The sequence below is a fragment of the Pogonomyrmex barbatus genome, unplaced genomic scaffold, assembly GCF_055798465.1.
Source record: "Pogonomyrmex barbatus isolate J1 unplaced genomic scaffold, ASM5579846v1 scaffold2, whole genome shotgun sequence".
Classification (NCBI taxonomy): Eukaryota; Metazoa; Arthropoda; class Insecta; order Hymenoptera; family Formicidae; genus Pogonomyrmex; species Pogonomyrmex barbatus.
The window spans coordinates 13,249,318-13,273,608 of record NW_028297116.1 but is presented as its reverse complement, the minus strand read 5'-3'; the positions used below and the strand labels follow the sequence as shown (position 1 = coordinate 13,273,608).

General features: G+C 30.1%; 1 protein-coding gene across 8 annotated transcripts in view; it reads right to left on the bottom strand.

The window, feature by feature from the left end:
* LOC105428437 (cholecystokinin receptor type A) overlaps positions 1-23,979 on the bottom strand; it is a 37,293-nt gene extending 13,314 nt beyond the window's left edge. Inside the window, exons 1-4 of one of the 8 annotated variants that reach the window (XM_089076466.1) lie at positions 23,033-23,970; positions 22,008-22,147; positions 13,843-14,605; positions 3,475-3,589 (exon numbers count right to left, since the gene is read on the bottom strand). In XM_089076466.1, coding sequence (XP_088932592.1) covers positions 3,475-3,589; positions 13,843-14,145 — 418 coding nt within the window. In that variant the 5' untranslated portion in view covers positions 14,146-14,605; positions 22,008-22,147; positions 23,033-23,970. The other 7 variants (XM_089076468.1, XM_089076469.1, XM_089076467.1 and 4 more) reach the window with 7 other exon arrangements.
* Between the last annotated feature and the right edge of the window lie 312 nt (positions 23,980-24,291).

Below are 24,291 nucleotides of genomic sequence, written 5' to 3'. Positions count from 1 at the left end.
TGGAATTGTCTCTTCTGGGGCGATATTCCCCGCGACGGGAATTCGACTTCGAGTCCGCCGGCGCGCATTAGTCACTCTGGTGGAACAGAATAATTCCACGATATCCCATTGCCAGGTTCTCTTTAATACACAGGTGTAATATTCAATACGCGATTTAATAATACGTTTGCATTACCAATATATAATAACGCAATAATATATGTAAAATAATAATATAAATAATAATAAATAATAATATAAACAATAATATAAATAAAACATAATATATAAATAAAAAAAAAACATAAATCTCACTTTCTCTCAATTTATATGAGTGTAATTTATATTACATGTAAATAAAGTTTGTTTTTAAATTTGCATATGAAATAGAACCTATTTCATAGACACTGTGTACATTCTCGTGTATTATTTAAATATATTAAATTATAATATTACAATATGAACCAATAATTGAGAACAGTTTATTAATGTAATCAACCAATATGTGGAAATGTTAAAATATTTTAATAATCAATACGCGTATCAGTTTGATATCAGTCTCAGATATATAATACAGAGTGAATACTATATGAGAAATAAACCGATATCTTAATGCTTGCTTTTTAAATAACATAAAAGAGAATAGTTATTGTAGAAATTTATGCAAATAACTCAGCATATATATATATATAACGCAGAAGACATGCATTACACATGAAATAACATCCCCAGAATAGAGGAAAAATATTCTCAAGTTATTTTATTAGCGCGTCTTTTTTGGTAGACTATTAGTAATTAGTTGCCTCATATAGGTGAAATTATGTTACCATATAAGAGAGAACTCAGAAATTATTATAGGTACGTATTTACTCATATGTGAACTTACTCTCATATGTGAACTGCGTACAGCAACCTAGAAAATTAGCATTAGATCACTGCAATTACTCGTGTATGCATCGCGCAACGGTAATTTGCTGCTCGTTTAACAAATATATCACGCCTGACAGCTACAAGCTCTTTGAGTTGGTAGTAGATTGATCATCACATCACAGATCTGTGTGATAGTTTGAGCACACGCATTTATATTATGAAATATTGAAAAATTTAAATTACACACACACACACACACACACACACACACACACACACACACAATATTTTATATAAAAAATAATTATATATTTATATTAAAGAAATTTTATATGCGTCTAAGCATAAAATATTTCCATAGTCTCGTCAGATTTTGTGATCATAACTTAATTTTTAATTCAAGTATACGTAATTGATCACTATCCTATGAGTGCTATTATTCGAAAATGTTATTACACGTCGTCACAGAATAACAAAGACATGCTTTTAAGAATGTTCTCTAATGGTGTCGCATTTTACCTGGCATTACCCTCTTTTCCTCTCGATATGAGATCTTAAAATTGCTATATACTAGAGGCGATTTCCGTAAGAGCGTCGGATACGAACCACATGTACTTTGACAACTGACTTATCATGATATTATGTATCTATGTGTATTGCCGTACTTTCAAACGGAAATTCAATGTCGATAAAGATTTATATCTCTGCGAACGTCGAAAAACGACGAATTTAGATCACAATGGAGATTTGAAGCAGAGGAGACAAATGAACGTAATAATGAATGCTTAAGTACAATTCCTTTATTTATATGTAACACGATTTTTATTTATACAGAAATTGTTCGTAAATTGTAGTAGCACAGTGTATGTGTTTATAATTTAAGCTCAAAGAATAAAAACTTGTTGTACCATGCTATTTACTCACAAACTTTTCGCGTTGATGTATCTTTTTAAAGAAATAAGACTTTTTTCAAAAAATGAAAAATTAAGGTGATAAATTCATTGCAAGATAATTCAGATAAAGAATGTAAAATCAAATTGAATCATTGAACGTATTTATTAGAAATAAATAATACAGATGCGTTCCGTCAATTGATTATCTGAATAATAATTATCTGAATAATTATTCATAATTAAATTTTAAGAAGTTTCGGCGAAATAATATAAAACATAGAAATTATACATAGCAAAAAAAAACAAATAATTTTAACTTGCGCTCGATATCTCACTATCGATTCTCTCTTTTCATCGAAAATAGATAGAAGAAAAAGGCGCAAATTATAAAAGCGAATTTAGCTTTCGATTTTTCTCGCGCACTTCCGCAACTTAAATCAAACCAATCACCAAAGAAAACGAATTATCCGTGGAAAACTAATCAAAAATTAAATTGCGATACACCGAAGTTCATTTATTATGTGATAGGTACATTCAATTTTTATCTATGATAATGGTGTACATGATCGATGCAACCATCGTCATAGATTGAAATCGTTTCAAATAATGAATAGTCTATTTTGTATATTAAGTTACACAAGCGCAGAAATTAATTTAAATTCAATTCAATGATCGTTTATTCTAACGCATTTGTTTTTTTATTATCTTTATTTTTAACTTTATTCTTTTTTATGATTTTTGTTTATACGTGAAATCGATATCTAATATCTTTCTATAAAAGCACTTTTATATCTACAATATAAACAAGATAAACACGGCATAGCAGAAAAATGTAATTAAAAATAAATATAAATATTTGTTTTTAATAAGAAATAAAATAAAAATTATTAATTCACTGATATGCCATTTGCAAAATATAAATTTTTATTATGAGAAAATGCTTATAATGCTTATAAATGTTACAGCAATATCACAGCACTTATGTTTATATTTGAATAATAATGTTATAAATTTGTATGTTAAAATTAATTAGACCTCATTTATAAATGTGATTTATACACACACACACGCGCGCGCGCTTTATCAATGGAATCAAATTTTCATTAACTTTTAAACATTTCTGGAAATTTTCGGTATATATATATATATAAAATAAAACAGAAAAGTTATTTGGTGATAATAATAAAGAAAGATCAATTTATTATATATATTTAATTCTTTCGTAAGTGTTATTATCAAGTCACTCAAAAGCTAGTTTATGTTTAAATTAAATATTTTAAATTATATTTTGAAAGAGTTAAATGAGAAAAAAATATATCATTAGCTAAGTTCATATAAAATACATCTCGAACAAATAATTATCCGTTTGTCAAGTAGATTAGCGATTTAATGCCCCTCAACATCAGTTAAATTAGCAGAATAGCAGTTTAATTATACTCTTTAAAGCAAAAACCTCTGACTCTCTTTACAAGTTGTCGAGATGGAAAGATCATTGATATTATATAAATCGATTATCTTCATCATCTTCATCAGCTTGGTAATTTTTTATTTGATACATTTTTAATCGTATTTTGGCAAATGTCTTAAGGAATAAGCGATAAACATATTTTTCGTGTTATCTAAAATTTCTTTGATCCTTATAATAATGGGATGGTGTGAGCAAAAATTGGACGTTTATTTCCAATAATATCCTATCTTTATATCATCTCGAAAATAGTGAGCCGATGCTTACCTTGAAAATATGGTATCAGCTTGCACATTGCGAGGCCGAAAACGAAATTCTTGAGAATCTGACCCAGAAGAGTAAAGGGCATACAGAACACACCGAGTAAAAGATCTGATACAGCCTGCAACAAAGATCGGAAGTAATTTTGTTAATTACTAGTTCCAGTCTGCAAAAAATAACATCGTATAGATATTATACTATTCAAGCAGTACGAAATAAACAATGTATTGTCAATTTGCAAAACAATCAAAGACCAGTAACATCAGGAAATTTCTTTGGTTTTTATTTTGACAAAACATAAAAGCTATTGTACAAAATGTTTAAACGTCTTAAACCAAAGTGTCGTAGAAATAAATGCTTTATCCTTTCTTCATTCGTGCACTCTCTCGACTTGTGAAGATACAAACAAAGGTAGTTCTGAGTTCTGGTCCAGGCTGATCGATCATCAGTAAACAACAGGAAAATGGCTTTCAACGACACAGTAAATTAGATGTTGAAAATTTTCAATTTTGTTTGCAGTCCGAAGATTCGAGAGATTGTTTGTATAATTTTAAATGATTGGGATATATTAAATGTATATGTATGTATATTTTTGTTAATACATAATACTTTACTGAATGCAAAAATCGATGTAACGCGTGATGCAAGAAACAATTTTCTAAAGAAAATATTCTCTGTCACGTAACAAGACGGACTACTTTTAATTAAACTAAAGTCCTAGCTGATCTGGGAAAGCAGCAGGAAGAGGATTCTTGTTTTTCTTTTATTCAACGTCCATTGATATAATTTCAACAATAAAAGTTTTGTTTTATTGCTGGATACACGATGTAATTTTCGAAAAGGAATTAAAACAGATGATTAAAAGAAAGTAGATAAATAAATGATTAAAATATAGAAATATTTGGAAGTAGATTGATGAAGAAAAATCGAAACAAAGAAATAAAACAAAACTATCGTTAATGTGTGCTATAATAGCTTGGATAAAACACTTTATATATTTGCGTGCTTGTGTGTACTAAATTATTCTATCTTTTTGCAATAATATGTAATTTTATATATATTATTCAGCTCAAATAGAACGTTGAAAATATCACAACTAGAATGGAGTAAAAGTTTCTAATGTAATTTAGTTATAATTAACAGTGACTTTACTAAATTACATTAGAAACTTTTATTCCATTCTAGTTGTGATAGTTTCAATATTTTATTTGAGCTGAATAATATATATAAAATTACATATTATTGCAAAAAGATAGAATAATTTAGTACACAAGCACGCAAATATATGAAGCGTTTTATCGTTTCGTATCATATTAATGGATTAAAAAACAAGAACTATAGCAATATCAATACACGAAATAGCTTTACTATGAGTACACTTTCATACTAATGGCTTTACAAAACTTTTATTCCTCGCGTTTTGCGGTTTAGCTATTCTAGCGGAAAGTTGAAAAGTCACAAGTTTAATAATGTTTCCAAGTAGTCGGACATAACGCATTTAGACACATTTAGACTGAATAATTAAAAATTCCTAGTTAAAAGAATATTTAAATTTCTCAGTTGCTTAAAAATTAAATTTTGATTTTTGTAAGACATTACAAAACTCAATGTACACTGTGCACTTTAACTTTAATAGATTTTATAATGAAAAGTAAACTTAGTGAAAAAAATTAACTGAATGTTTCTAAAAATATAATTTAACTCTCACAGTATGCATTTTATTTGTTAGTTTAATCTTAAAAAGCATTTTCAGGATAAATCTAACACTCGATTGGGATAAAACATGACGGCCAAAAAATTTACGAGGACAAAGCGATAACAATGATATAGTAGGATCTTTATATCAGGCACCGATTTAATGGTTTCGGTTAATAAAAGCAACGAGTACCTCGAAATGTAGGGACGTGTTATTTCATCGCGATAAATATTATAGCTTGCATCAATGTTCACACTGGCTATCTCCCTTTATTCAGGAAACATCTGCGAGAAATAGGCTCAAAAATGGCGTAAAAAGTGCAAATGTCATAATCCTGTTTGCGTTTGCGAAACATGAGTTGTTTCATATTACACAGTCAGCACGTTCAGCAAATGTGGCGCAGGGGAGCCGTAAAACAGAAATTATGATTTTCCAACAAGCTTAAGCAGTGCATTTATGTTATTATTCTATGTACAAACGTACGGTTATGATTTTTAAAGCGACGTTACGAGAAATGTTATAAAAATGTTACAAAAATGTTACAAAAATTTCATGAAAACTTTATGAATATTGTGAACACGATTTAATCTGTAACCATAACATATATTTAGAAAAATTTTACGCTATCTATATATATATATATATATATATCTAAAAATATTGTGCAATATATAGGTGAAAATATATCTTCTTTTTCTAACTTTATTGCATTACAAAGAATGTTTATTTATATAAAGCAGATTACATAAACGGCAAAATTAGCGGGAGTTAATTAACTTAAAATGCAAATAATTGCAAATTAGAATAAAAGAATTTTATCGAATAAAATAGTCCTTTTGTTCTTGAAATGTTGTCGTGTTTCCATCAAGTGGCAGGCTTTTTTCAACGCGTTACAACTTTCCAGCCTGCCTCGCATACAGTCGAGAGTTTCATTTCGAGATATCCAAGTTTCTCGCCGTTCGAAGGATTGTCACGCAAAATGTACAACAGCATCTTGATTCTTCTTTTGTAAACTCGTGCTTTAACGGCTTGGATTTTCATCGTATATCCATCGACGTATTTATACTTTATAAAACATTGAATGAATGTTTCAGCAGCTTTACTAAAGTTAGGTTTATTCCGACAGCACATATTTATACAACACTTTTCGTTCGGCGAATTGTGTTGTATATTATGTGATTACTGCGTTTCAACAATTTATAAAATACTTTAATAAATATAGAAAATTTATAATATTTATTATTTAAGTTTTAGAACAAATAGCTATAAAAAATATATTATATATATAAATACGTTTATATAAATAGTAGACTCATAATAGTATTATTCAAACGTTGAATATTAATTAAATATGAAAAATCCCGTAATATTGATTATAATAATTAATATATATATATATATATAAAATGATATATAATAATTAATTCTATAATAATTAATTAATTAATTTTGATCATACTGTGAAAATATTTAAAAATATTTAAAAAGATTAATTTATGTGTAAAATCTAATTTTTTATTTTAATCCAACTATCAAGACAAATATACAATCTTATTTTGAGTCATCAAATTTTTTAGAAATCACAATGTGCTGGCTGTAGTTGCAAAATGGACTATCTCAATCTAATAGTGTTAATCAATTTTTGTTCAGTACAAAAAACGATTTATCCGTTCTATTTACTTTTCTGTGAGTTCATTACAAAATAAATGATTCTAATTGGGATTATTTGAAAGAAAAAGAAATAAAATTTTATTCTCTCTCTTTCTGCCTTGATGTTTCTAATCGGGTCAGGCGCAGTCGTAAAGCAAAAGAAATGTGAAAGTACTGAGTTTGCACACAACGTTCCAGCAGAAATCGGAGTGCATACTTGTGTTCTTTTCTTCAAAAAAAAAAAAAAGAAAAACATTTATATGGATTTACAAATAAAAGATTCATTGAAATGCTTCATTATTTAGATGTCCATTTAATTTCTCTTGTACTGTCTAAAGATTACCTAAATTTACTAAATATCTAAATTATCTAAAATAAAAATTACTTTAAATATCCAGTAATTTACTTATTCGAAGTAATGTACTTAATTCTAAGGATAAAAACATCTTTCTTGTAAATATCAAAGAAAAATTATTTAAAATTTAACCCTTTGAAATTTTCTTTTATCGTATTTTATAAATTTACTATGCAAAGGAAATAAAGATTGCGTCTTTTAAAGATTCACATTTTAATTATGCAATTGTTAAATTCGTGTTAATAAATAATTGTTCGAGTTTTGCAACATCGGAAAATACATCCAAATTTATTTAAGAATATATATCAAACAACTTGTTAAGTTTAAACAAGAAGGATTATATTGTTCTGCGTTGAAAAGCTATTTTTAGTTGGCAATTACGAAAGCGGAAACATATTCCTAAAATTTGTTAGCAGATTAGAATTCATGGAACACATGGGATTATCCTTTATCGTATCGGTAAGATCCACGTTATGACTATAAAGAATATTCCGTTGCATTTCTCTCGTTCGCGAAACTTCGTTTAAAGAAAATTTTCTTCTTAAAGTCGTAATCATGCCATCTTTCAAGATGGGATCTTATATCCAAATTAATGTTATCAAAAAGCTACACAATACCCATCGGCTATAGACACACAGAAAATATTCAGACTTCTAATAACATGGCAAATATCTTTCTTGTTTATATTAATCTGTCAGTTTTTCCATTTTATTTCGATTACTTCCCACATTCGTTATGATGAGCGCAATCGTGGAAATGTCATACACTTGTCACCTTTGTCACCTTTTAATTGTTAACTGACTCCTACACACGAAATAGTTTTTAGTCCTTTCAATTGTCGATCCTCTGTCACAGACAGACTCGAACTTTTACTTTATCAATGACGCGGCAAAATCGATGATGCGTTAGAAGCAAGATAGATACGTTAAATTGGAACGTGTGCTGAAAATCTTGAAATTTAAGTTTGATATAAATTCGTAAACTGTACAATCAAAGATCAACTTTTGACTTTCAATAACAAATGAATATCACGAATATTAATGCACGTTTACTTATCGCAATAATTTCAAATCTCTAAAGCTCTTCAATTTCAATTTCATTTAAAAAAATTATGCGTAATGTAGTTGAATAATTAATTGTTAAAATTGATGATGCAGAGTGTCATCCATTGAAGATAAATAAAATTTCGAATAAATCGATATCTCTAAAGTTATACGAATGCGATGAAAGAAATATATAATACGTAGATAGTCATTTTACTCCTAAATTGTTATGGCTATAAAAATCGCGTTATAAAAATAATTGCTATATATTGATTTAGTGGTCTTGGGTATATTGAACAAATAGGAAGTTGAAAGGGGGGCTAGATGAATGGTATTGAGTTAGAACATGGCATCGATCATTTTTGATTTTTTTTTGATAGGAACACTAGCGCAGCATTTAAGCAATCTCAACTTTGACATTTTGCCATACGAGTAACGTATTGAAAAAAAGGCATTTTACCCGCCGCTGTAAACCAATTTACGCGAGAAAGTTTTTTCATACATTCAGATCGACGTAAAAAGAAATCCTTGTTTAAACGTGAAATCTCGCGTGAAAAAACATTTAAATGCCGATACACCCATTACCTGGAATTGAAACCTACGCAAAATCTAATAAATTAAATCTAATAAATATTAAATTCTTTATTAGTAAATTTATTATTAAATTTTTTACGACGTATGTCGCAATTCAGTCTTTATTTTCCTCATTTTCGAAAATTGTTAATCCATGATATTGGGTCCAGTAAATTTGAATGTGCATATCTAGACATTATCATTTTTCTCCTGTAATGTCAAAAACACATTCACGCACGCATAAATAAAGTTAATATTATATGAGCTAGTATTATATGAGATTCAGTCACTATATATTATTTATGATGATGATTTGGCATATACTTTTAAAATTCGAGGAATCCGTGCTCGGCGTGCAATACATATGTGTGATGTGGGAGATAAAAGTCGAATTTAGAACGACGACGATTTATATGAATAAGTGAATTCTTTAGGATTTCAGTCGCAAGGAATATCTAAATTTTTTTTTATAAGTAACTTCTACACCACCGGCACAGAATAAATAAACGTGGATCATAAAAAGTATTAGCGATTAAATTTACATTCTCCGATGTTTATGCACTAGTTTCAGGTTTCCATTTTATGATACCAGAAATACAAAACCGGGAAATCGTTTTATCGTGTACATAATCTTTTGCGCATTGCAAACTACACGGAATATTTGGGAATACGGAATACAACAGATAGCAATATATCGCTGATTCATTTACACAATAAATCATATGAAATAAATATATAAAAATAGATGTTTTCTATTTCGGGGAATTAAATTAAACAGGATGATTTTATTTATTTGCAAGAATATTACTACAGCATATCGATACGATAATCTACGTTGTCCGAATACAGCAAACTCATATAGGAGACTATTTATTGCCTACATTTCCGCAAAAGCTTTCCAACACCAAGTTGAAGTTTCTGCTAAGGCGCTTATCAGTACGATGAATCCTTATTGAGGGAAGATTGCGGAAATACAAAACGGGAAATAGAATATTTGTAAAATATATGCATTATATAATCAGAGAAGATTTTGCTATGAAATTCGGACATTAAAACGATATTAAATATACATAAAATACTAATATATTTATTTTAAGAAAAATTGCTATTTTTTAATATTTTTTAATAATAAATTAATCTCAATGCTACTTTCACATTTTCATTCTGCAGTGCATTATGTAATATATAAAGTTATATGTCAAGATTTATTTATTTGGTAATTTTATAGTTTTTAATAATCACTCATTAAATTGCAATAAAATTTATCTAACTACGATTTCACAATATTCCATATATTTTTCCTAATATTAAAAAAAAATATTTTTCTATGAGATTGCATAGTTATAAGATCTGAGCAGTAGAGCAGTATAAATACCGCGAGCTATGATAATGAGTACTTGATTAAATATCAACAGAACGATACAAAGCTTTCAGTATCAGTTAATGATAAAACGTAATGATTACAAAAAAAAATATCATTGAATAAGTAAAATCCAATAAAATAGAATTAAAATCAATATTTGTAAAATGATTTTTGCATCATTTGTGAATTTTATATAAATTGTTATAATTATTACGTTTATTGTAATTGATTTTATATCAAATATCTTTGTAATTAAGTAAAAGTTGAGGTTATAATATTTATTTGCACTTAAAAAATTTATTTGTTAATAAACTCATTTATTTTTAATTATTTAATTTTAGAAAACAGACTTTCGTCTTGTATTATTTTAAGTTAATTTAGTTTTAATTTCTTAATGTTTAAATCAAAATTTCATGTTTAGAATTTTTATGCACTATATAAGTTTAGTACTTTGTATATAGGACAGTTTATACTATAGATAAAAATACTCTTTCTCTACTCTTTCTCTCTTTTAAAGACGACGCTTTATATTTTCTAAGTCTTGTTTTAAAAGATTCAACATAGCTTTTTCTTACTTAAAATGCGTCACATGACAAAGCGACTTATTGATGATACGACAGTTATTACCAACTTTCACTACTTCCATGGTAAACGGCTTTGTACTAAATAACGTTCATGTAAAAAAGCGTACATAACTCCTACAGTTATGGAGTTGCGTCAATGCTGCTTTCTAAAGGTCTAAAGATCCAGAAGATGAAGATCTATTTTTTCTTTTAATATATGCAAAGTAAATCTTATTTTTAAATTATTATTTTTATTTCATATAATTTAATAATAACAATAACTCTAATATTATTAGTTATAAATTTTAATTAATCCAATATAATACCATCACATTTTAATTTTGTTATCTAGTTTAATTGGAAATATTTTATATATTAGGAATATGTATATGTCTCTTAGTTATATACATATAAATAAAAGAAGTTACACAGTAATTTTAGAAACATTTAACAAATATTTAACAAAGAAGTTTATATTTGAAATAATTCTTACTCATATGTTTGTAATATTTGAAGTTCATTATTGCTCTTATTTATAAATACATTTTTCATAATAGCAATAATATGCATATCACATATTCTTTCAAATAACTTTTCATGCAAGTAATATATATTTATCTATATGCAGAAAAGTGTTGAAAAATCTATATACCGGCGTTCGATTAAACACTTTGACATGGAAATGTACAGTAACAAAATAGTAAAGAAAATAACTAAGCCCCGTTTATCAGTTTTTATATTTTTATTGTTGTATTTTACATATTTGTAAATAATATTTGCATTATTTATGTGCGTGCTCTTTCTCTTTTGTGCACATCCTTTTCACGATTCATACTGAAATTTTTCGTTCAATATAAATATTCAAAAACTCATATTTCTTCAAACAGTTTCAACGCATGGTATACTAAAAAAAAAAAAAAACGCCTACGTTTGATTACACTTTCATATTGCATGCACAAACGAGCAACTATTATAAAACAAATACGCATAGAGAATATTGAGAATATCAATAGTTACATCAGAAAATAAAATATATCAGGGTTAAAGATTATACGAAAATTTTATCTATATTGATTTTTATTTATTGATAACACCTAACTAATTATATATTCTACCGTTTTGCATTTTGTTCATATTTTTTATATTGTGTCCTTTAGTAGTACTAGCAATAAAATATATTTTATCACTACCATTTCTTTGAAAAAAAAAATGTTAAATTAACAAGAGACAAGAATTTTTTAAAATAAATTTATTAATTGTATAAATTTATTAATTGAATTATTAATTGGATCGAAAAAAATTTGCAATTGTCACTTGAAAATATCATATATTAAAAAATTCAAATCAAATAATAAATAAAGTATGAATAACTAAGTAATAATAGACAAGTGACAAGTTGATAAGTTTCAAATTTATGTAGATTGGAGATTTTCTCATGTAGCGATTTTACGTAATAAAATATAATTGACAAACTAAACATGGTGTGTTCATAAATGTTCTTTTGAAAGCTCTTTATTACTTTATTACTGATCAGTTGTTTGCTCTCACTGAATATATAACGAGGGAAGATCTCAGGTTCCCGACATTCGCGAACGTGACCGACATCTCTCTTCGTTCTGGAAGAATGATGACAATGCATGCGTGACGAATCACTAGCAACCGGTGCAACCGAAAAAAAGGTGCTGTTGGCAGTTTTTCTCTAGCGCGCTACTCGCACGAAATATGCAAAAATGGTTCTGCAAACAGATGCGCGCAGGACACTGCGGGTCCTTGAATCTCCTGGTCTCGTTGCCTCTCTTATCATCCTCCGCTTTTATTTATTAACTCACGCGCGAGCCAGCGGATATTTTCGCTCGCGCAGAAACCTGCACGAGACATCGTAAAAGTTGCAAGAAATATTTCATTGAGCAGACACGCAATGTTATATTTTATCTTGTATCTGATTTGAAAAATTGTTCAGCTAAGTCTATAGACGTAACGGTTGCACATTATTTTTAAATAATGCATTTGCCGCGCGAGGAATTATTGAGGGATGAAAAATTGCTATGTCAGAATAGTAACATATTTAGTGTTCAGGACGTAATCAGGAAGGCAAATTTATATAAATATATGTTTTTTCCGGCATAATTCTCTTTTCTAATACATATATCGCAACAAAAAAGTATTAAATAATTAAAAAATTAGATTCGATAGGCGATACAGGTCTTAATAAAAATCGTTATGTATTTAAAAAGCGATATTTATGGTTCTATATAGATACGACGTTTAATATCACAATATTTATTAAATATTTAATAGTATTTTCGATTTATTATAAATTAGTTTATCATAGACACGGTGTGCGCGAGAAAAATTAACTGGCAACTTTAATAAGAATTTTATTTTTAAATATGTATAAATATGTAAAAGATTCCGTCAGAATTTATTCATCTCGGTTAGATTCAATTAAGATTAATTATAGAGCAATCTAATGATGTCACATGTTGTCGACAATATTCCCAAAATAATCAGCTGTTTGAACCATGTTACCGCATGTTACCGTCCAAATACCATCGTATCTTGTGCAAAATATGAAAGCCAATTTGTGATCAATCGACGAGATATTCGATGAACAATTTCTGCAGTGTTGTCCGTGTCGATAACGGAATGCGCTGTCATATGAATTTTAAACAATGATATCATTGCACATATTCATGAATAAAAAGCTTTGTTTAAATTCCTTTTTAAGATACTTTGATTACAAAAGCGTATCGCGCTATGATATTTGCATTATAATTTTTATGTATTACAATATTACACAAGACTTCGCTGTCGATTTTAGAAAGGAGTAATACATTGCGTATTTCCTGTCAGAAATAAATCGTAGAAAATATTTCATTACTATGTCAAATAAATAAAATCTTAAAATCTTGAGAAATAATCAGTTAGTGCTGAATGTTTTGCAAATTTATGAAGCCAAAATTTATTATTCAAATTTATGACTTCTTATCTTTCCATTTTTCCATATATATGTAAATTATTGTAATTTTTCCAATTGAATACAATTTCCGTAAAAAGATAAATAATTAATGCAATTAATATTTGTGAAGTTTTTGTTTAACACAGAAGTCAAGTAGAATGCGAAGACTTACCAGGTTCAACAGATAAACATTTGTCACCGTGCGCATCCGTTTATTTCTCGCCAGGGTGATAAGCACTAAGGAATTCCCGACGATGGAGAGGAAGAAGATTATACCGTACAGCGGTATAATAACATTCTCCAGGAGACTATCTTGACCCGATGACTGCGGGATGACTGGTGAGGTAACATTCGCAATTCCGGAAGTAATGGTGGAGAACCGGGGAACGATCGACGAGTCATCGTCGGCCTCTAAAGCACCGAAATATTCTGTGGAGACTGGATTATCGGACAGGTTGCGCCCCTGAATCGACATTTTCCTGTCACTCGTGCTCTTCGATTTTTCGTTGCTGTCTTCTTCGTCGATTCATGCGTTCCTACCGGTGAGAGTGCCGTGGTATAACGAATTTTACTTTGCTTTGAAATGCCACTTTATCGAACTCTTATCACATTTCTGTACTCTTGAATGTATATTTCAAGCTCACAGTTTGTTAGTTCTCTCACATTTAAAACTTTGGTTCGGAACTACTACGATAAAGCACACGCTTAAAGCATAACTTCCACGTTCTGTGGTTTCACATGGTCTGTTAAGGTTTCGCAAAGGATCTATTTGTTTTAATAAATTTCAGCAATTATTAAGTACAGCATTTTTTGAGCAATAATATTGGGGAGTGTTAGCTTAAAATAAATTTAATAGATTCTCACTGTCCGCATTTGAAATGATAGCAATTTTATTTGGTCTTCTGAAATTTCCGATTATCTCTCGATGAAAACGTCTGCAACAGAAACATATAACATATAAATTATTAAGCATCAGGTAATAATTCTGTAAGCAATGTAGTGTAACTAATGGAGATGCATGTGTGCATTTGGATATACAAATCTCTAAGCGTTAAATAATCTGTGTATAATGCGCTATTCAAATAAGTTATTTATATCTCTTTTTATTTTATTTTTAAATGTAACAATAAAAATTTTCTGAACACAATTCAGAGTAACAAAGCGTATTAACGTTTATATCACATGATTAAAATTCATTTAACTTTACAAGAAATTAAACATATAAAAAAGAAAAAAAATCTAGTTTTTAAATTAATAAATACTGACGTTTCAAGATGAGCGTGCAAATCCGTTAATCTCGTTAGCATGATGATCTTTTGTTTAAAAATTATCAAAGTAATGTATTATGTATTATGCGTTCCCCATTAATTATTCGCTCTTTATGTATATCTGACGTGTTATCAGCTGACACATTACTTTCTTTCGCAAATGGATCATGTGATATGTCTTGTATTATTAGAAACCTCGAGTATCATTGCGCTCGACACTCTTCCATTCGTGCTAATCATGATTCTTATTATTCATGCGACGTTCGTTCCATCCAGTAGAGCATGAAATGTACACAGGAAATACACACACACACACACACACACACACACACACACACACACATATACAGAGTTTATTTGATTTATATTAATTCAACTTTAAGCTATCATTTACTCGACTTTATGCTTTTAAAAAGTTACTTCCATCATTTCTAACTTTGTGCATAAAATACAAAATAAGTTAAAAGCTACATCGTCTTCACTTAACTCAATTATGTTTTTATTTATTCACTTTTTCTTTACGCTACATTTTTTTATGATTCTTTACATCAAACAACTTGGGCTGCATTCTTTCAATAAAAAAGTTTCGCGTTATCTAGTCTTTGAGCTCTTTATACCGCTGTTCTTTCGTGTCCACCGTCCTCTTTTTTTCTGTAGCACGTAAGAAATATGGTGCTTATCATGGTAACTCTTTTTCTCACTCGTGCAATTTTCCACTATATTACTGATAGTGCCTGTCGATGAAGCACATTCGTTAAGGGAAGAGAATCATTATGATCGTGACATGCATTCTTTATTAAACTATAGGAATTCGTGACTGATTTGAAAAACATAAACATTTTTCTGTTTACAAAAATTTCTTAATATACATGAAGAAAAATGAAATAAATTGAAGTAGGAATAGTAATGAGAAAAACTGTACAATTTATTTATAATGTTTTCTTTAAATTTTCTTTTTGTTAACGTAATTAAAAAAATTAACTCGTCTAAAGGATTATAATTTGAATCAATGAAAAAATATAAAAACTTATTAAATTTATTTATATTAATTTTTATTAATAACAATTTATATTCTGATTTCTACTTTAATTATTATAATATTTTTATAATTATAATATTATTATCATTATTTAGCAGTTATTCAAAAGATATGATACATATTAAAGGCAAATTTTTTTATGAAGAATAAGTATTATGAGAAGTAATGATTGAAAAGGCCAAATGATTTTAAATTTTACAAATAAATAAACTACATAAAGTGGTTTAAATAAAATTACAAATTAAGGCAATTATCGGATTCTTTCAAAATTTATCAGAATCAACAGTGCTTCCTACGTATTTCACTTGTTTCCCTTTTACCTTTATGCTAAATATCTATGTATTTTGCTTGTTGCTAAATGTCGACAATAGGAGAATCTGATATATTCGGCTCCGATTGTCTCTGACACACTTTATGCATTTCGTCTTCGTTTGCGAAGCTGAATATAATTCCTTTGTTGTACTATTATATATTACGCGGCGCTATCAGCATAGTCTAAATTACTTTTTCTTCTCTTTGAAAATGAGATGAGCTCTGGTAAAATTAATATATGCAGATACAAAGATTAAAAATAAAATACTTAAAATGAAATGACGGAATATTAACCACGTATATATCCACGTATATATATTTAAAATTACATTTAACCATGAAACTGATATTTTATGTAAAATATTGTAGCAAGAGTACTGTCATTATTATAAATAATTATTAGTTTACAGGTCAGTTCAGTTATTGTAATGATTGTGTGTGTGTGTGTGTGTGTGTGTGTGTGTGTGTGTGGTGTGTGTGTGTGTGGTGTGTGTGTGTGTGTGTGTGTGTGTGTGTGTGTGTGTGTGTGGTGTGTGTGTGTGTGTGTGTGTGTGTGTGTGTGTGTGTGTGTGTGTGTGTGTGTGTGCATATATATATATATATAATATTTATCATAAATTATGTAAATAATTCAATTTTTCCTATCGGAAGAAATCTTAAATAAAAAATCATACATTATATCCATTTAATGAGTGCTCGCATATTAATTAGGATTATTCGCTGGCATTTTTCCAACGATGGTTGGAATATTATTCTATAGAAAATTTGGTTTTCTAAATATGCTGACGTTAGTCAGAACTTAAAGGGAACAGAAATATATTTGCCGCGAGGTTCATTAAAAACTCCTGCAATTTTTAAAAGTGTGTGCTACCAACTAGATTGTTATCATATATTACTTTGTCTAAATTTCTCTTCTCATATTCTCATATTCTCGGTACGTATGGTTTACTTTCTGTGAAAAAGATCCGTTGTCATGTTACCGCAAGGATATCATTTTAGATCCATAATACCTATATCTTCAATAATGCAAGATCATCGGATGACGTGAACACGTAATCCCGTTTGTCTTTGTATTATCCTTCAAGATAATACTAAAGCATAACAAGTAGAAACATAAAGATTATATACGGAGGCGTAAAGGCGCTCTATAAATTAAAAAACAAGCTGCCTGCATCTGTGATGTGACAGCTGATTAAGATTCCGTTCACGAAGGATCCGATCCGATTTTCGTTCTAGGTCTACCGCAGTTTCACTTACGAATTGCAATATGCAGCCGCGCGACGTGCTGCGGATATCTGATTTATCATTCATGGTTATCATCGCTGTCGAGTATTAATCATTTTCCGCGCGATCGACACGAAAATTGCGAACAATACTACGCGGACGTTCGGTAAATTTCCAGATCGCGGCAACAAGGCAAGAAGGCATTCCTGTCAAAATAAAACGTAAAAACATGCCGGTGATGCTTGACCTAATTTTTTTGAAATTTTAACGCAATTGTGCATATACGAGGTAACATTTGCACGACAAGCTCGCAAGATGCGGTAACAAATACATTGTTGCGTGACGATAAAATCGCGGATGAAATTTGCTCGAGGTGTGTACATGTTTTCAACAACCCATTTACAAGGCCTATCAGAACGACCTTTTAATGATTTATGAGTTTCGGTTACTTATATGTTCCTTTAACGATTACACGTGCGGCATAGATTTTAATAAAAACGAATAAATTATAGCTTAATACAAACGATTTCTCAATAAACGTATGTACATTTTAAAAATCGCAGCAATATTTAATAAAATTAATAAAATTTATATTTCCATCTTATTGATTCCATTGGTTGGGGAGTAAAATATTGCGCACAAAAATCAAACTGTGACAGAACCAGCTTTCGCGTACAATTAATTAATAATCCTATCTTGTTATTTATTCGCGAGTTGTTCAGTCGTAAGTCAAACAAGCGTTTAAGCTTTGAAATTTTTGCACGCGACAGATTTTCAATAAATTTTCTGTGAGTGAATTTTATGTGATCGATTTTAGCATCAAGCCATCCTGTGGCAACACGCAGAGACGAATCCTTAATTGGAGTACAACAGCGCGCGGCGACGAAGGATATTCCTGGAAATTGACGAATTTTCGCTCTGAATGCTTGACTTCGAGGTTAACCGAAATCCCGAAGGGAGCCGGAAGGCCGTTTCGTGAGCTAACGCGTTAAAGCGTTAACGCGCTCGATGTCTAAGACAGTTTCTACAATTGCTGCCGCGCACAACCGGTTGGAAGCATGTGACGCCCATTTCCATTTATATACTTCAACACCTCTAGGAATGGCGAGGCGAAAATGAATTTCTCTGAAGTTAGAACTAAGATAATATATACACGCTGTACACCCGATCCTCTTTACACGTATACACGAATACACTCGTTTATTCGATATACAGCCATGTTGCACAGCTAAACAGCAAACGACGAGTGTCCTGATAGCGAGGGCGTTTCCAATTGAATTTATAATTTGCCGCGCCGGAATATACAGAGTGCACGTCCTTGCTCGTCTACAGAAATACTGGAGGAAAAAAATTCGAAGAAAGAAATAATGGTTCTTCCGCTAATTTTTCTTCAAGGAAAAGTTGACGTTAATTTTATCATAGAATCCGCGATTGTGCAGAAAGTCGCGTCTTCCATAAAACACTAAGCGCTCTTTTAGTAAATGAAAGCGGCTATAATGCTTTCATTTATTATCGCCGCGGGCATCACCTTTTGAAATTTTCAGATACTCAGAGTGATGTGAATATATTATAGGAAAATTTTAATGAGCTCGTTCGAGAATGGGGGACGTCCAAAAGCGACGAGAAAAGTTCATCGCGAGCATGTGGATACGAGAAAATGTATTGCTGCAGGGACACATCTCATCTCGTTTCAGACCACCGGATGGAAACGGCTAGACACGGAAGACGTAAACAATGTAGTACGTCAAATTATTAATGCAGTGCTGCAATAAATGTTCGAAGATACTTCCTGTCATTTGTATGCGCGCTTCACTCCACCGCCTTCGGGTGGATTGCCCGAACAAGTCGGGTCAGGTTGCACTGCAAGAGAGATGTTACGTACCACGCGATCATCACAAAATCATGATGGAACAGTGTAGCAATTGCTGATGCACGGACGGAAAAATGTATAAAATGTTATATTACAATTTTTGTTATCAATCTCTTGCGAATTGATTTTTACGAAATATCCTGGAGCAAATGGGATATGCATACCTATAGTATCGTTCTTCTTAGTGTATATGTGTATGTGTGTGTGCGTGTGTGTGTGTGTGTGTGTGTGTGTGTGTGTGTGTGTGTGTGTGTGTGTGTGTGTGTGTGTGTGTGTGTGTGTAAAAAAATTAGAAAATTCATGTTAACTTTTTTTTTTATTCTAATCGCGCTTAAACGTTTCTGCACAAAGCTTTTTCATTAAATTTTTTTGATGTTAAAGTTAATTTTAACTTTAAAAGGTGTAATAAAAAAAACTGTAAAAGGTGTAATGAAAAGATAATCTCTATCTGCTGATGCATGCATATTTATATGCAATTATATTTATATGTAATTTCAAAAATGCAATCCAATTCATAGATATATAATTACGTGTTATAATTGTAAAAATTATATGCCTTATCGTTGTATGTTTTGTATGATCATTGTAATTATTGTACGGCATTTGATCAAGTAAATTCAAAACCTGTGGTGACATTTTGAATGTAACGATATGCCGATTGTTCGCGTGAATTTCTGTTATCCCAGATGCGGTTCTAGCATTAAACCCGAATCAGCTTGACCATCCATAAATGCCGTATACGCGGATTATTTTGTTATGTTATAGTGTTATTACAGTTTAACATTGCTCAATTAACTTTCCGTCATGTGTACGGTATCTGAATTGAACCAAACTGCAAATAGTCCCATTCGTTGAACAAAGCATATGTCCGACATTCAAAATGAATGTAATGGTACATATTTCACACGATATAATACTCCATTAATCTTCATAAAAGACAAAGGGTCAAAACATAAATTCATCTGACTTTTCAGGCTTGTCTTGAATCAAATCTCTTTCTCTTTTACAATAATTTTTTATTATTTGATAATCTAAAAGTTTATTGATTTTTTTTTTATAAATATTTCAGATATCTGTTAATATTGTGCGGCATATATTGTACAAAATTGGTTGTGGAGAATTGAACCTATTATTACCCGTATTGATCACGTATCAGCCGCAAGGCTAATTTCTTCCGTTCAAACATAATTATTTCCCTACTCTGTTGATCAGCATTCGAATAAATCCCAATAACGTACAGCAAATACTATTAGTTTCACACAAGGATAAATTTCCACGCTAATTTAGCAAATAATGTTTATATAGCGAGCAATAAAAAATCAAGAATATTGATTAATCATTTAACAACAGACAGATCAAAATCTTTGATTTTTAAAACTGATTGTCATGATTATTATTAACAATTCTACATTGATTATATTCATATTTTTGATTCAATCCCATCATTGACCTAAAGCTAGTTACGAATTAGAATTTAATAATTAACTTTATACGTACTTTACACGTAATAATGCTTTTTACAATATTTTTTGAGCCTACTTTTTTCTTTAAATAATTCCTAACGGCCATAAATTATGTTAAATGTTAAAACTCTATAGATAGATTGCAGAACAACTGATAAACCTTCGCGAATGGTAAATCGCTTTTTCAACGATTCCAAAATATCAATCCTTGATACCTTTTTCAATCTGATCTCTTCCTATCTCACCGAATTGTCATGGTCAATTTATAACATAGATGAAGTTCATAAGAGAAACGAAAATAATACAATGGTTATTCGATACATTAATCTTTTGCGATATTTCAGTTTAGCTTCTCTTTTTTACAGTAGATTTTATTACGCGATAAAGGCTGTCGTACACTAATTGATATAAAAGCATATGCGTAATATATGAATGATTCGCCAATGGCGTGCTTAATACGATTCATATTGTACGCTACAATTTATGCTAAGTGTTTCCGTGGTCAAGGCATTTTTGCGTTAGTACATGTCGCGTAGTTTGCGGTGAAATCCAAATCTGCTATTATCATAGAGTGGTAGTCATCATAAAGTGATAGGCTCTTTAAGGTCAATCATGCTTTCTATGTACAGTAGCAATGATTAGTGTACATAGCATTAAATTTATTATGTGCGACGACCATTATACGTAGATTGCATTTCTATAACATTACACGGATGTTTTGAAATTAATAACGACGAAAATCTACATAAGGCGTTCTGACACGTGCAACACATCAATGCCTCATGATGAATGAATAGATGAGATATATGCAGCAGATTACTAAAATTGATGTGGTCCCATACATGCGGTCGAATAATAGAAGTATAGATGATACAAAAAAGTTTCCTTGATAAAATATTTTCAATATCTCTTTTAGCATAATTTAACTTTACAATTTACAAATTTAATCGAAATTAATTTAAGGAATAACAATTATTATCTTATGATCAAATAGTAATAAAATATAAATTTGATTTAGATAATGTTCCACACATAATAATTTAATATTAACACATAATAATTTAATACTATTTAATTAATATAATAATTAATAATTAAATCTTTTAAAAAAATCAAATATGCACTCAAACATGGTTAAAATGTTATGAATTTTGTACTCACCGATATTTTAAAAGCTGAAAATGTCGATATACCAGCTAAAACGTTCGTATCGCGTAAAATCGTGCTCACTTCGCTATCCAAACATGTATAACAGGCAGTCATGTTCATGGATATTTTAGTCACTGCACAGTTTGGTATCACTATAAGAGAAATAAAACAACACGATCACGATTTTATCCCAACTTCAATATTTTACGCCGCGGAAGAATCCAAGTTAATTTGAACAGCACGTATTTTAATTATATTTAAATCAATTTAGAAACTATGCGCTATTAGGATAAACTTATAAAATAAAAAATATGACTTTTAAAAAAATGTGACTTTTAACTGTACAATACTTTTGTGATAAGCTATTCATGTGCAAGAGGAGGAACGACGCGTTTAAGAGTTTGTCGAAAGAAGCTCACTTTACAGAACAGTTGACTTGCGATTACTTTGAAAGAGAAGGAGAATTTCTCTATTATTTCCCACTTTGCATAGCACTACGATGTCAAGTATCATTATCGATATCAGCCGATAGAAAGCTAAAGAAGCTTAATTGTGTCTGTTAGTCGTTAAAAGTTGCTTCAAGTTTCACCCGATTAATTGCGAAATAGTAGTATAACGTTTCTTTTTTTTCGTCGATTAACTTTTTATCTTTATTCGTTTGTTCTCTTCCGAAACGATATCGCAATTTGAATTTTATACAATAGTTGGAAAAAAGAAAGAAAGAAAAAAATGATAGCAAAGCTGCAGTTTCGATAACCAATAAATTATGTAACTTAAGCTTTACATTCCATTGTGGCCCGAATACGCTTGCAAACAAAACCGAATTTTTCGTAACGTGCATACAAATGCATTTTTTATGAATGCCAATTTGCTTCTCTACTCATTCTCTCATTCACTCTCCATAACATTTCTAAATTTCATATCACGTTATTTCAAATGATACTTCAGCTTACATATGTACTACTATCTAGTACAATTTGAACATATAGTAATAAAAAGATAAGCAGCTTAATTCACATTTTATTTTTTATAATTACTTTTTCAAATTATGACTGAATTGTCAAGTATCATAAAATAAATTTATTTTAAGAGAATTTTATTTTATAATTATGTTGTTTATTATATTAATTTTATCACTTAGCAGGTGGATTATTATTAATAGTCTTTTTATTCGTTTGTGAACAATATCAGAATAAAGTGCCATTTAATTATCAAATTTACACAGATATGTTGGATATAGTTTGAGAAAAAACACCATCAAAGTTTAATATAATATTTTCATGATAAGGAAGTAACTACTTCTCTATTCACTTTCTATTTGAGTTTTAATTACGATAAAGATCCAGATATTTTAATATACTTTATATACCGCAAGTTTACATTACTTATTAATCTTATAACTATTATACCACTTTAAGAATTAATTTTTAACAATGAATAATTTATTTTTAATAACACAGCAAATAAATAAAAAATTCACATAGAGGGGCATTTATATCTTTATCACTAACATTTAATTTATTTATATCCTGCTAAAATTTGTTCACTCAGAACTTTGAAAACTGTATTCCAGAAATAACGGGCAATAACGGATCGCTGTGTTAAAATTGACATTTAATTTTTGCTAATGTAAGAGATCATGAGTTTAATTTATCAATCGGTATCACAAGGATTTGACTTTTACGCATACGGAGTTAGCGTTTCTCACGTCCGGCAGCAAGTAGTAACGGTCGACGTGTGGTACCGGTATCAGCGACGCGTACGCGACGGATCTGCGCCGCTGACTGAAACCAGGTTGGCTCCGGACTAGTCCGGGATACCTCGCACACCTCGCCTCGACTCCAATGTGCCGTGGCCAATCGTGAACGAGCCGTATGTCTTTATGTTCCTCGCGCCACCCTTCTGCACGCATCAATCCTTACGCAATATCACAATATAAATATTCCTCTCTGCGATATATTCTGTCGACACTATTCGCATCGACGTATTAACTCTCAATGAGAGAGAGATAGTTTCTACGAATTGCACCGAAGGTACCAGATGCGAAATGTGCTGCTCGAGGCAATCGCGTACTTTCCACGATTTCATCCACGAACGAAGTCTGTATAATTCCCTCGTATTCGGAGGAGGGGAGTTTGTCGGTTTAAGCGACTCGAATAGATTCAGGCAACTCACTTGCTTAGCAGCACATAGCATTAAAGAAACTCAATATGAAGGATACACCGTACAAAGCTGCGAGGGTTGAAAATAAGATGGTGACAAACATTTTATATATACGACCACGAGATTTATCGTC